The 16024-nt window shown below is 35.5% G+C and overlaps 1 protein-coding gene across 1 annotated transcript in view; it reads left to right on the top strand.

The window, feature by feature from the left end:
• The window catches only part of Swt1 (Swt1 RNA endoribonuclease), a 31252-nt gene that overhangs the window by 14720 nt on the left and 508 nt on the right, over nt 1-16024 (top strand). Inside the window, exons 7-12 of the mRNA XM_071587199.1 lie at nt 3753-3841; nt 5734-5935; nt 8653-8765; nt 10639-10811; nt 12690-12830; nt 13846-14001. Coding sequence (XP_071443300.1) covers nt 3753-3841; nt 5734-5935; nt 8653-8765; nt 10639-10811; nt 12690-12830; nt 13846-14001 — 874 coding nt within the window. The remainder of the gene's footprint in view (nt 1-3752; nt 3842-5733; nt 5936-8652; nt 8766-10638; nt 10812-12689; nt 12831-13845; nt 14002-16024) is intronic.

Here is a 16024-nt window from a genome sequence, read left to right as displayed (position 1 = left end):
TGGGCACTTCATAGCAAGAACTATGAGTGACTTGGTTGTTGCTATTACAATTGTCAACAAAGAGAATAAAATGAAGCCACAGGAACTCAATCAAATACGTGGGTCATTCAATTACTTCTTAGAAAATCCAAGTGATGGCACTCGTAGTATCGGAACCGGTGTTTCTTCAGTAACCTAATCTCTCACCAGACTGAAGTATGAGTTTCAACTATATCTGTCACTTGGTTTCATTTGTTTTAGTCAATTGAAGCCACAAACTTTTATTTAGAAAAATCACAAAAAATGTTTTGTGCAGTTATAAATCTCTTCTATTTAAGAGAACAGTGAGAGAGATCAATGCCAAGTTGGATGGCACTGTGTTTGCAACTGTTTACAATTGGGCAATAGAGTTTAAACATGGCCATACGTCCACAAATGATGAACATCTTTTGGAACGTCCATAGGGAGTGACTTCCTCTGAAATGATTGACAAAATCCATGATATGGTTTTGAGTGATCAAAGAATCAAAGTTTTCAAAATAATGGAGGCCTCAGGCATATCATGAGGTACAGTATTTTCAACTTTACTCAAAAAATTGGTGTGAGAAAAATCTCAGCAAGATGGGTGTCTCATTTGCTCTCAGAGGAGAATAAATGCAATCACGTGATTTATTTGGAGGCTGGTTTGGTCCTTTTCTGTAGCAATCCTGGTGGGTTTCTGTATCAGTACATAACTGTGGACGAAACATGGATACACTTCTACACTCCAGAGACAAAGGAACAGTCAAAACAGTGGGTTTCTAAAGGTTCCGAAGAAGGCAAAGCCAGTGAAATCGACCAACAAAGTGATGACCATGGTATTTTTTGATACCGACAGAATAATCTGCATTGATATCTTGCAGAAATGGTACAAAATAAATGGAGAATATTATGCATCATTATTGCACCAATTTAGCAAATAAATCAAGAAAAGAGTCCTAATTTGGCTAAGAAATAATTCTCTTCCATCGAGATAATTCAGGGATGCACACCTGGTCAGTTTTGATTGTGAAAATCATGGAATTGAAGTTTGAATTATTTTGACAAATTTCTACCATATTCACCAGATTTTGGCTCCATTGAATTTCATTTCCAAACTGATTTCAATGTCTGTGCGAAACCTGATTCATATCAAACTAGGAAATCACCACCAACTCATGTCCATTTTGAGGACCTTCCAAAATTCTACTTTTTGGATGGCTAAAAAGTGTTGGAGAAAAGTAGTCGCAGAGCATCGAGCTTAAAGGAGATTATGTTGAAAAATGAAAGCTATCTACCCAGAATAATTTTTCTATTTTTCCTGATGACTTATTTGAGTAACCCACCTATAAGGTGTAAAAAGATCCAAGGAAGGAAACATTAAAAGAAAAATAAATATACTATCACCAGTGGTATTTTTATTCTTCCATTTGATTTTGGAAAGTTTAAATAAAGTTGAAATTGAAAAAAAAATGCAGCTCTACCTCATAGTAAACTGAAAATAAGTAAGAATAATGCAGAAGAAGAGAAACCGAAAAGAAATAATGAACCAGCGACCCTAGCAACCATGCTTCAGCATGCTAACAGTGCCACCTGAATGTTAATTTTTTATGCATTTGAAGAAATTTTGAATAGATTTGCCTCTTTCGCCAATTATATAAATATGATTCATACGTGTGCTATCAGTTGTATATATGCTTACTGGGTCTAATTCCTCACAAATCATGTACTGGTTGCCCTGTTATAACGTCTCCTGAAGCAAACTCCCAATCCTATCGTAAATTTTGTTCACCCTTTCTTTTGGATGGCAAACTTCATCCATGTGATTCACGTGCTATTTGATGTGCATGGACCTTCCTGTACATGTCAGTAACCAATAAATCCTCAAGAAATTGATCTCCCTAAGCACTGCACAACCCTTTCAGTAATCAATCTAATTCTCCCTTTTTGGGATTTTACAATGAAGATTGTTGTGTATGTGGTATGTGCAATAAATGCGCAAACCCGTGCAATCTGGCGGCCATGACGCGGACTATAGCCCCGCCCACTAGCGACGCTAGTTGCCTGAGACCCAATGAGCCATCTGTGCTTGGCGGATCGTCGAGCTGTGCGTATGGTGCCAGTTATGTTAGTTTCTGTTGTCCTTGTTTTTACTGTTTGTCAAAAATGGAAATTGATGTTATCACAGAGCAATGAATCAGCATCAAGTTTTTTGGTGAAAAGCGGTGAAAGTTATCAAGAAATTACTGAAATGTTGACAGCTGTTTATGGTGATCACACTCTGAAGAAAGCATCCATTTTCACGGAGATAAAGCATTTTAAAGATGGCCAATAAGACGCCACGGATGATGCAAGGCTGGGAAGACCTTCAACCACCTGTGTGGATGACAACATTGATCGTGTGTGGTCCCTTGTCCTTACCGATCGTCGAAAAACTGTCCAAATGATAGCTGACGAAATGAATTTAGGAAAACCAACAGTGCACACTATTTTAACATGATGGATGGATTCATCACCATGGCAATGCACCTGCACATTCAGCAATTGTTCACCAGTTTCTGGAAAAAAATTCAATCACCATCCTTGATCATCCTCCTTATTTGCCAGATCCTGACCCCTGCGACATTTTCCTACTCCCAAAATGCAAAAATGTGGTGAGGGAACATCACTGGGAACATGTGGACACAATAAAGCAAGAAACGACGATACAGCTTAAAAGCCTAACTGCCGAGAACTTCCAAGTGTGCTTCAAACAGTGGAAAAGAAGATGGAATAAGTGCATAGCAACAAATGGAGAGTACTTTAAAGAGGACAAATTCTGTGTAGACTAAATTTTGCAACATAAAGTTTTTATGGACTTAGTTTGCGTATTTACTGGACATATTAGTATTATCATGGGATATCTTTGATTTCTTATTGGGTCACAGCAAGGATAGGGAAGTCTGATTTTGGTGGTTGGACAAGATTTAAACTCTGGTGACAGATGTAGTTGAGGAGTTGTTCAATGTGAAGCTAAAAGTTTGAGCAACATTCCCATGATACTTCTATCCTCCTTTATCTGCACCAAGGAATGGAAATAATTTTTGATTATATGCATCTGCCATATGCCCGTCCATCCCATTGGAACATGGATGGTAAAGGACAGGAGTGGATGACCTGCACCTATAGGTTGATTTAAAAAGCTCAGTTTCCTCTCCATGACCAATTACCACTTTTCTTGATAAACCTAATCTTGTAAATCATTCTTTTAACTTTTTTATATCACTGAGTGCCTTTTTAATACGTACTCCCTAGTTGGGTGATGTTTTACTGAAGAAATTGTGAATGGCATGGTGTCGTTTTCCCATTATATAAATATGTTTTTCTCATGTACCTTCGGTTGTGTATGCAGTTATGCCTATAACACCTAGTTCCGCCTTTGGAATTAAAGCTATTGGAGTGCTGAGCAAATGGATCAAATGGTGATGCATTAAAAGTATTTCGTGCTTCACAATTGATCCTTTTTTACTATTGAAAGTAAAATCATTTAATAAGTGGAAATTAAAACCTAAAAATGTGGTCATGATTTCAAATGGAAGTCAATTCATCTGAATAAGAATGAAAGGTGTCTCTCTCTAAATAAGAAATTATTTTCCTCAATAAGATCTGTCTTTTGATATTTATTAAATTTCTCTGTTTCTGAATCTCATTTGTGTGATTGCAAAAAAATCCATCCTTTAATTGCTGTGTGATTACACTCTTATTGATTTCCATAGGGGTAAGCTCGTCACGAACAGAGGCTGAAAAGCAGTGTGATAAAACATTATTGAAATTTAAAGGCCTGCTTCAAGATTTTTTATCCAAGGTGAGTGTCCATTTTTTCCATTTCTGTGGCTACTCTGGTGAATAAATTGAGGCTCTTCTGTAATTTTCATTCTTATGGCTGAGTAATTTCTGCAACTATGAGGGTATTGTTCCAAATTTTTATCGACTGAATTTCAAGTCTCAATTCTTAAATTTATTATATCACGCAAATGTTCCCAGTCTTGGCAGGTACATAGTGGAGAGCCATCATTTAAAAAAGAATATGATGTATCACAAAGGTTTTTAGGGAAAGTAGGGGGGAAATGTGGAATATACCTAATATCCAGTAATTATTTAATCTTAACATTTTTCAAGGAGATTGACATCTATCAGATAAGAGTGTAGGGAATGTCAGCAAAGGCTCAAGGCATGGTGGACCAGAATTTGATTAGCTATAATCCAAATTTGCTTTACATCTTGTGAAGTAAAGACTGGGGGGGTAGAGCTTGTCTGTTCACTAATCCAGGAGGATGATTTTTTCAAGGCAGTTTATGGACCTACCTGCAAGGAAAGGCCAAGGCTTATCAGGGCTCACATTATTATGTGAGCATGGGTGGTCGGGAAAAAGTGTGGAATTATTCAGATTCTTAATGGAAAGTCTAGGAAAAAATCAGCAAAGTGGCAGATGTTTTATCACAATTTTGATAATGTAATGTGCATATAAATATTGATATAACCATGTTAAGATGTTCATAGCCTCAATGGTTTTCATTTGTGCACTTCTGCCTATAACTGTGCCCTTAGATGCTCCATTATGATTCACAGTACTATGTTTTAGGTCAAATGATCCTGTCATATTTCCATGTACTTTCAACCAACTATATAAGTTGCAGATCCTTTTTTCACATGGTGTTCAATAATTTCAAAAGTGTTTCAGAACTGCTATCTGGTATATTGACAGCAAATATTTTCCTATACTGTGATCATTTCATCCCAGTTAGTACTAGGACACATTTAACTCAGTGGCCCATTTGGTAATTTATTTTTCCTTGTTTTTTCTCATCAATTTCATTTACCACCTATTAAGATTTCTGTGAAACAATTCTTTAGAAGGGTCCAGCAAACCACAGTGAAGGAATGGAATAAAAACATTAGATAGAGTAGCAGTTACTATGTATCCCAATGTCTTGACTCCTTGGTTTCCATTCATTTTCTTCACGAGGTGGGGGGAAGAATTCCTGGGTGAATCCCCCTTTCCATCTAACTTGGAACCACAGCATTTCAATATCCAATTTATCAGCCTCTGTACATTCTTCATTTTTAAAGAATCGTTAGTATAAAATTAATATTTTCCGTGCTGCTATCGACATTTTGTGGAGTCCTGCAGTGTGCTATAGCCGTTAGAAGGAATTTTTTTGCATTAAAAACTATGCCCTTAGAATTGGGCAGTATCTTATGTAACCACAGGAATATAATGATGCCATATTTTCTATCACATAAGACTTCTTTGAAAACCTTGAAACTCTTCAAGTTTTAGTGATACTGAAAGCATAGAGTCACAATGATTACCTTATAATGCTTAACACATACAACCTAATGAAACATAATGTGTATGATTTGACTGATTGATCAAAAATCAATTGATAAACTAAGACTGATAAATTAGAAATCTGTGATCAGCTAGTGTGCTTAACAATGTGTAAATATGTATGCTGTTTAATCTTTCATCAGTTCCATATGTTAATATGGAGAAGGGTGCTGTAGTCATTGTTTACACCTTAGATGTGTTCTAATCTACCGGTCTCCCTCTCTGGAATTTGTCTTCTCTGGAAACAGACTGTGCTATCGAAAGTAATTTTCTATTAAAGCTGTTTGAACTTTTTATCTCTGAATGTGCCTAAGATTATGTTTTTGCCTTGATGTTGCTTTAGTTCATTGTTCTTTTTCGTTTAGTTTATTGAGACTGAAATGAAGAGGGTTTTCAAAGAAGTTTGGCTCAAAATCATTCTGATTAAACCACCCTGGACTCTTCAAGATTCTTTGAAAAACATATCCAAGCATTGGCAAGCAGTCTTTGGCTTTGTAATGAGTAAATCTGGTCAGAAAGCAGTAGCGGATTTAATGGTGGCATTTAAAACTGAAGAATCAAGTACAGGTATGTTGTTTCCATGTTTGTACTCAATTGTTCACCAATAATTTGAATGAATTTTTAATAAAGAGTGTAAGCTCTTCTTAAGGAAAGATTTAGAAGTAAAACATAAGAATGTTAAGCCGGTGTTTTATTCTCCTCACTTTATGTATTTTGAAATGTTTGATGTCGTGTCTTTTTCTAGTATTTATTGTCTTATCGTGAAACAAAAACCATGGATATTGGCAAAAAAAATTTTTTCAAAGTCATGGAGTTTTTTTATATTGGATACCTTGCTCTGTTACTAATTATCCAATTTAAAAGTGGAAACATTAAATCAAATGATACCAAGGACTCTTTGAAGTCCTATTCCCTCTGATGGCTGGTAAATGCTTCTTAAAATATCTTGATGTATACATTTACAAAGAACTGCAGGAGATGCCACAATAGTTACTTTAACGGAGTCATGGATGGAGTGTACCAGAATGCAGAAATTTCAGTGTACAAATCAATTGCGTTGATCGGAATTCAAAGGCAAATTCCTTGATTAGAAATTCATGGTATTGGAGGACACTTCAGCAGCTTGTTTGGTCAAAGCACCTAAGCTATCATTTATATTCTCCGGGATCAAGACCTGATTAAGGGAAACGATTTTCACTCTATGAAATTTCTAAACTACTTATGTATATTTCCAAAATGCACACTATGTAGTCTTTTTTTGCTTCTTTACTAAATTGTAAGACTAATTCACTCACTAATTATTTTAAAAAACAATTATATGGTATGGTAAATATGATAAGTATTTGATAGGATGTACATGCTGTTGTGATGACTAGGTATTCCATTGCCGCAGTGTGGTCTGTCTCAACATTTTGCTAGATACATATTTCACTCAGTGCAAGTAGTTGATAATTCAGTCAGAAATTTACTTTGTCAATGAGGTGGGTAGTGGTGATTTATTTTCCATCTGCCAAGAATTTGACCTAGGATAAGTTTGCATATTAATTTAGTTGGGGATGTTTGCTACTGCTTTTAGTAGGTGATAGTGACATTTTCCCCTCTTTTATTTAATTTTCAAATTGATTTTGTTTCATTATTTTTCACTAGGATTTAATTTTCTTATTTTTATCGTGTTACTCTAATTTTACAAGAAAGAAATAAGTGGTATGATGGTAATGTTTAGGTGGCTAAAATCACCTTCTCTCTCACTCAACTCCATACCTTGCCCTAGTGGACCATGGTAACGATATTCCCGCCATTCGAATTTGTTAATCTCACAATATATCCATTTGGGACACACGTGCATAGTCACAGCACCTGCCCTGATAATTAAATGCTACCATTCATAGCAACAGAATGTGAGCATTTCAGAGCTGCAATATTTTAAAACCAATTGAGTGTGTTTAATTTAGGTATTTAATGAAAAAATATGGTGAAAATTGAAACACCTCTAATATTCATTGAACTACATACTTTTTCAGTTATTGGTACTTCCCGCAAATTATGTGACAATGCCTTATAAGTGACTTCTTATGAGTTTGTTTAACGTCTTCTGTAGGCATTCCAAGAAATTAAGACATTTTGTTCATAAAATTAAATTTTTTATCAACTGAGATAATATTAAGAGTCGCATAGTGAAAACCCTTCTATATTTAGTGGGCTATGTAAAAGGTTTCCCTTGGAATGAGATGTGATATTTGCCCACATTGTGTATGCCTCGATAGATGTTTGCATATTTTATATGTTCATCAATAGAATTTTACTTTGTTTCATGTTTGAACTTCTCCTCCAAGGGTAAATGCATTAATTTTAATATTGGGTGACAAAGCTACATCATGAGTTTTGCTGAAGTTGTAGTAAAAATTCTTGCTTCATTTCACCCCTGGCTACTTGACAATAGATGGCTCTTCCTTTGGATCATTCCTTTTTAAAAGATTGTGCACTTTAAGGTAGCGCAACTTTATTGATGAAAAGTGGTGTGATTAAGTCTCAAGTCATATTTTGATAATCCAACAAAAGTCCTTGATAATTGATTTGGGAAAAATAATAGCAATTTAAACTTTGATCTTATTATGCGAGACATCAAGCCAACCATGACCTAAAAATTTGATTGGGAATGAGCAAAAAATGGTTTCATTTGTTTACAATGGGAAATAAATGTATCTACTGTGTGCTCAATTGATTCTCTAGCTGCTATTAAACTGTTACTGATGCATTCATAGATCATGAACAATGTTTATAAAAATCCATATCAGTGTGTAGCTATTTTCAAGGAATGCATCAGTCATTTTATCATAAGACTAAATATTACATGATGACCAATTAACAAATATTAACTTAATGATATGTATTTCAGGAATCCAATCCTATTACTAAACAAGGTATGCCCATACTAACCAATCTTTGAATTGTGCTCATTCTGATTAATAATGACTCATTCTATATCCACAGCAATATAGGACATTTATGAGCATGAAATCTTCATGAAAATCAGTTTTATAGTCTCTAAGGCGAATGATTTTTACGCTCTGAAATTGTTGCATCTAAATATTCTTTTTAAATAAAGAGCACACTCTAGAGAGAATGACACAGTGGAGGGAATGGTTGACATCAACTAACTCCAAAACAACTGCATAATTAGAAGAGGATTGTTTAAAAACTTTTCTGGGAAAGTTTTTCTCTAAGAGTATTTACATTCCTTCAAATTTTATTTGTTTGAAATTTTGATTAATTTCTCTTTCCAGGCATTTCTCCTATGGAGGCAGAAAAGGTGGTGCAGTTAGCAGTTGGGCTGTGTGATACAATAATTTCAGATAACTATCAAGCTATGGCTGTGGAATACAAAAATTCTTTCATGGTAAGTCAGTTTTAGTCATATAAAGGGAAGAATTTTGTATGCTGAGGTTATTCTCACCGGTGTGACTTATATTGTCTCTCATAATGTAATTTCTTTTGTCCACTGTCCCTGGTTGCCCCTATTCTTTTTGGTATGCTAGAATATATGACCCACTGGTGTTAGCGCATTAGATTAAGTTTTGCAATATTATTCAGGTTGTTGTCAATTTATTATGTTTGCCATGATCAATTTATGAACATAAATGTACATATATTGTTAATTTTGATAAAGTGTTTTTGGAAAAAATTCATCCTTGAAACGCCTGGAATGGTTGATAGTAAAAAAATATACTAATCATATTAAATCGCCATTTATGGAACGAATGCCATGTGTATAGTATACATGGATTATATTTTACAAATTGAGAGAGTGCAATACTTAAATGAACTCCCTGGGGATTTGATATCACAGAATGAAATAAAATCATCTTAAAACCATAAACAGGTTTAGAGCAAAGTTAACTTTATCAATAATGGCTGGTAGATTGTTGCACGTGCAACTATAAATGTAAAAATAATAAGAATTGTCATTTCCAATAATAAGTTATTCAATTGTATGTACATAGACAATAAAAAATGGCACAATGTGAAATGAAAATGCTGCTGCCTTATTTAGTAGGCTCTCCTGTTGTTGTTTAGGCATGAGCAGTCTCAATAAATCACCACACACAAGCACATCTCTTGTGGTTTTTTTCTGCTTATGCAATTTTTCTGATAGTGTTCTCTTAGTGTTTTTTGATGAACTTCTCTCATGAGGACAGCATTGGCATTAATGTTTTTTGCTGTAAGGGCAGTACATAGCACCCCTGCCTTTGGAATTGATTGCCTCCCTTCTTCAAACACTTACAAATCATCTTCTAGCTGCCCTAATGGTAAGAACCAACTCTCCGCTTGCGCTCTTTTGCACTGCAAAGGCCTCAGCTGGCGAATTGTCCAGGTAGAAGCAAATTTTCAATACAATGCATTGCCCATTGCATTTCACCTCCATTAATGCTGTAGACAAGCCGAAAGATGGTTCAACTTGCAATGGCTGCTGCTAATGCATTACTGGGGAAAATAAATGAAATTGGTACCACATAAATTTACAATGCACCCTACAATACACAATTTATTTCACATAATAACATAGCACCAACAAAATGGGAGAAATCAAATTATTATTATTATTGGTATTCAGTTATTTAAGGTAGGTTGTTGATGAACATAGACTATGAAATGGTAAAACAATATATATATTTACGTCTCCCCTAACATAGCACAGCCTGATGTCTATCCAGCATTACAACATGTCCTTATTCAGTTGGCATATGTCCATCCTACCTTAATTCTGTACAACATGCATACCCTTTCCTACCCCTTCCATGCTTACGTAGTGTAAACTACACCTTAAGCAAAAAATTGGACATAAAATTAATTTTATGCGCAATAAGTTATGCGAATAGAAATTTATAAACACTTCATTGAACAACCCTCGCATTAAGTAGTTCTACAGATTGAATAAAATTAATTATCAGGACATATGCCTAGAAATTAAACATGTAAAATATAGCTAGAGAAACAAGTATTACTTGTACTTACTCCCTAGTATTAATATTTTTGACCATAAATTTAATCTTTAATTTTTCTGACAATATTTTGGGTGAAAAGGAAGGGAGATGGGATGAGAAATAAGGAAATTTGTTGTGTTAAATAAATTTTCTGTGTTCCTACGTATTCCTTCAGTTTCAGAATCTTTTTCGTTCGGTGATTACCTGAGGGCCTTTGTCTGGCAAAGGGCCAAGAGGGAGGGCATCCATTGATATTTGAGTTCCATTGTCATGACATTTTTCTTCCAGTCACTCTCCAAAACTTTGAAAGAATGCAAGAAAGGTGATTCTGGAGCTGCGTCAGGAGATCAGTCTCCTTCTGAACTTTCCACTCAAGTTCCTCAGGTTCCTGTCACTCAACCAGATCATTGCGAAGTTTATGAAATCTTCCAATTCATTTGGTCTCTGGTCAATTCCTTTTGGTGAGTGTTTCAGGTATTTATTTTAGGTAATGAATAATTATGTGCATTGTTGAGTGTATGATTGGGCAGAGCTGATGAATGACAGACATGATATTTGATGATAGGGTGCCGTACTTGCCCTCAGAAGCTGAATTGTAGATGATTGAATTTTGTTAAATCAAATTCCACATCAACTCTACTTGCAATATTGGTAGTTCCAAGCCTTCAAAGCTAGTTAGTGGTTGCATATAGCAGCAATGGCTACTGTGGGCCTAATTGAAACCAGCTCAAAGAATGTTCAAACATTCATTCTATTCATTGTTTATGCTTGCCGCAATCAATAATTACATGAAGTAATAATGTATTTAATGATTGAAGCTTACAAGAAATGAAAGATTTGCCATCTACTCAGTTCGCTATTCAAACCAGAAATATTTTGTTGCAATGGTGGATGCAAACAAAATAGAAGCTACTCCTTCAAAGTATCAAACTTTTCCTTGGACGATAGTGAATAAACTGGAGTTCACAATGTTATGTACAGGGCCTCAGCTAACCTGGAAAACTTCGGGAATTTTGCTCTTCAGAAAAGCACGGGAAATTGGGAGAATGTTCTGGAAAAATTTGTACATATTTTTCGCATTTCATTCACAAAATTTCCCGGCCTATCATTTCAAGGTACTGCTAATCCATGCCTAGGTGTAGGTGCCTCTGTTCTTCTTCTTAGACCTTTCATTACTTGACTCTCCATTGAGAGACACTGCTTTGAAGTTGCATAAATCGAAAGTATTGGCTCATGCTTTATCGTGAAATAAATTTCTTCTCTGAATATTTTTAAGTTTAAATAGTTCAAATGTTCATTTTTACCATAGGTCCTCTGTATTTTTGATTTTTTTAATTACTTCCATGAAATGTTTTGTTTTGTTCCCCCATCATCAAGTTCAGCATAAGGAGTGATTGATTTTCTTCTGGTTGTAATTGAGTTTCAAGGTTTCCTTTTGATCAGTGCAAGTGATGTATTTTGAATTCAGCTAACATGATGCTGACCTCATTACTGTTGGCATCATGGCTGATGGAATGTGTGTCATTTTTGTGAAACAATGCATCACTATTGGTTAAAATATTTTTTTTCACACTTAGGGAAATCCACAGTCCCCTAAGGGGGGAGAGTTCAATGTCGATAACTTGTGATCACAAGAATATTTTTGATCAGATTGTTGCCAAACAATTAAACTAGTACCAGATATAAATCACACATTGAGCTAGTATTATAAAATAAAATTTTTCCTCAGTAAATCATGTGAATGGAAATTTTCAAGTGCATTCTTACTGGCGTCAACTCCTTCAAAACTCAAGTTATTCAATGCAACAATTTCAGAGTGTAAAAATCATTCTCTGAAATTGTTTCATTGAAATGCACATTAGCGGATGACTCCGTTAAAAGTTACTTTTGCGGCTTTTCCTGCAGTTTCTTTGGAATTACTCAAGTTAGTTTTACAATCAATGGAAATTATGTTCTCGTTTCAATGCTGCATGGGAAAGCGATCAAATTATTTCATGAATGATTTTGATTAAAATGTGAAATGGACTTTGTAACTAGGGGAGATAGGTGGTCAGTGGGGTAGGGCATTCAGCTATTGAGTGAAGGGTGCTGGGTTCAAATGAATGCTGTGGTACTCTCAGCTAAATTCAAGATGTGTTATTTTGTGGGCAGCCATTATTGAACCAGTAACTGGACCCCGTACTTGCCCTGCCTTCAAAACAATACTTGGGAGTTGATAACTGTGGTTGAAAACAACTTCGATTTTAACTATGCATACTACCATGTTGGGGATTTTCTTGTATGCATTATACCATAATTGTCATGCCTCCATTGCATGTTTTCTTTTGTTTCATACACAGTGGGGTCGTCTGTGATACTTTTGGCATTGAACGTGATGTTCATTATGAGAAGCCAGACAATTTTCCATCCCCAGAAGAAGTAAAAGGAAGACTGCCTGAGGCATTTCATTATGTCCGCACTATTGTCACCTGTCTGTCCAAGTAAGTTACTACTGTAGACTTTGTGTTGAAGTAATTTCCAATTTTTTCATCCTAGCAACTTTTTCTTGGCTTCTTCATCACAAATCGTTCTAAACTTGGGTGATTGTGGCAGTGCAGTCAGGGCTTTGCTCTCCAGCCGGTCAGGTATCTGCTTCATTGCTTGGTTGTGAGGGGGCGCATTCAGGGATAAGAGTGCTTAGTCAGCAGTTGAACCATTTCCTCCTGATTGCGACCACTCCTCAACTGTCAAGTTGGCAGAATGCCTTGGTCCTCTCTTTGGCCTGCTCTCAATGCTATGCTAAGTCAAATGGATCTGTGAAGCTTTCAAAATCCTTTAAAGCAATTGACCGATGGAAAAGAAACATCAAAGTGTCAAATTGTGTGAATGTGTAATACTTGCCATTTAACGAATCTCTTCAGGACATGCTTGCATAGAAAACAAAAATACTCAAATGTTACTTTGAGAGAATGAGTTTAATTTTTGATCAATAATGGCCAAAGCCATTTATACTCCATTTCCTAACATTTTCATGACCATAAGGCTTCTTTCAAATTTTGAATTATTTATATAGAGGAATCTATTACTATTAATTTACAATGGTGTGATGACCCTGCCCATCTATTTCAGAAGTGTTTACTATCCCAAGTTCGAAAGTGGTAGTGTGTTTCAAAAACAGCATACTTAGTTTTGAGATAAAAGTAACATTGAAAATTTAACTTTATTCTGTGTTAATTGAGTGTAAAAAAAACTTTTTGGAATAAATTACAAGAGTTGTTTTGAAGTTTGAATAAAAAATGGACCACCTTTTGAATTTGCAGTGGGAAGGATTGAATTGAAACTTCATAATAACAAAATAAAGAAAGCAGGTGCTTAAAAAGTGAAGCCAAGAGAGACTGTAATGACATTGTAATGTATACCATTCTGAAACCCTTCTCAAAATTTATAATTTTTTGGTGGGGTTATTTTATTTCTACTACTATTGCAAGCCTAATTCCAAATATGGTTTGTTTCCAGAATTTTGGAAACGGCTGAAACTCAACTGTCAGTGGAGCATCCAGCTATCTTAAGTCTTCATTCATTTATTCAGTCCATGGTGCCATCCGAGGTTCTTGCCGACAAAGCCTTAACCTGTGAGAAAGTCTTCATATTTTGCATAGATAATGCCTCAAGGTACTGAACGCTTTGATTTTTAATAACTATAAGTTTTTTAACTAAAAATTAAAAAAATTATCTAGCTTATTGAAATGGCTTGGCCTCAGGTGAGAACATATATTAGTCCATGGAAGACTGTGAAAAAGGGCAAAAATAGACGTGTGACTAATGAACTATAAATGCATGGTTATGGGTATGGGGCGAGGTGTTTTGTAATCAGTTGAATCCTTGAGTTCAAGTGATTCACAGGTATAATTAAAACTTGACCAGATAATGTAATGAAATCATTGTCTGTGTGTTAGTCTCAGGTGTGGGAGTTGCACATGTGGGGCACCTCAGAGTTATAAGACTGGATTGGTGGAGTCTATACATGTACACGCCATCCTCCCTGGATCTTTCCTGTGATTGATTGTTTGTTCCCCATTTTCTATCAGTAATGTTAAGTCATTTTAGTTAACATGCCACATGGTGGTAGGTGGACATGGTTTTCATCATAAATTATTAGTCTAGCAAAATTTTATGTCTTAATTATTTAGCATAAAATCTATTCACTGAGATATGTGATCCTTATAAATATAAAGTAGTATCTGAAAGTATTTACCATTTTATTATATCACTTAAGCATGTAGCCTGTCTAGATATGACATGAACTTAAAATGAATAAAATCAGTTCACTGTTATCACACTTCATGAAAGTGTCAAAATAATTGTAGCTATGAGATTGGCTTGTGAAACAAGTATTTGCGGTTTATAGTTATCGTAATTGTACTAGACTTATGTACTAAGTGTTGATTTTGATAAATATTGTTAACAAAGCAAGGACATGAATGTGTAAGTAGTGCAGTGATAATCTTCAGGTGAAACTCCTCATCCTCCTGTAAGATCAACTTCAAATACCAACAAACCAGTGCATGAATGTCCTGTTGTTCTATTATAGCAATCCATGAACCCACCGGCCACAAACAAGTCTCATGTGCAGTTTTTCTGTTAACAATGATTGGATTGCACCCAATGAAATTCTCTATGTAGCTGAGAGTGCACTTATGCTATTTGGAGCTCCGGGTTTGCATTCCTTTTAAAAAAAATTGTCTCCATCTTTAAATGATTTCAATTATCTTCTAGCTTTCCTATAAGGAGGAAAAGGCTCCCAATAAACCTTCTGTAGCATCATTACACAGGCCTTGGCTGGCAATGTGTTCAGGAGAAAGCAAAATTACAACGAGGAACATTGCTTCATCATGTGTTAGCTTCGTTTAATTCCATAGTTGAACTGAACATGCATCTAATTGCAACAGAGCTCCATTATTTTTACACTTGAACTGAACATGTCTCAACTTGCAATAGCAGGTGCTGGCATGACTCTGGGTCAAATCAATGACACTGATACCTCATATGGAGTGCACATTAAACTAATAATATGACATAAAATAACATTTCTGCACAACAAGTTAAGCCAATAAACATTTTGTAACTGTTTATTGAACAGTCCGATTAGAAAGAAATTGTAATCATTATGATCAATTACATATTTCAGTGGCATTCCTATCTCCTTGTTGTCCCCTCTTGCAGAGGGGTAATGCCTAGCATACACCCCTCGAGATGTTCTTCTCTTGACTTACTCCTCACCCTTGTTCCGATCCCTCTCTTCTCCTACCCCACGGACTACTCAGCTTTGCCCATTACTATTACCCTGAAGATAACTGCTAACCTCCAACCTTCCCCTTTTCATTCAGCCACCCAGAACCCTTCGTTCTCTCCCGATATCTACCTCATCCTTAAGTTGGGAGAGGGCATGTGGGACCAGAGTCTTTCATTCTTCCTTTCCTTTGATGGGGAACTGCTGCTTCGGGAGATTAGGCCGTATTCTACAACATTACTGAAAATTATTAGTTGATTGAATCTAGATGTTGTAGACCATGCCCCAATGCACTAATTGTAAGAACTCAGGTAAATCATTCATCCAAGGTTAATAAATAGACAACGAATACAATGGTAATCTTAATGAGGTAAGAAAAATTGATTACTTCTGAGAATTGATTTG

Source organism: Hetaerina americana, unplaced genomic scaffold, assembly GCF_022747635.1.
Source record: "Hetaerina americana unplaced genomic scaffold, ioHetAmer1.1.p SCAF_3, whole genome shotgun sequence".
Lineage (NCBI taxonomy): Eukaryota > Metazoa > Arthropoda > Insecta > Odonata > Calopterygidae > Hetaerina > Hetaerina americana.
This window is presented reverse-complemented; position numbering and strand designations above follow the sequence as displayed.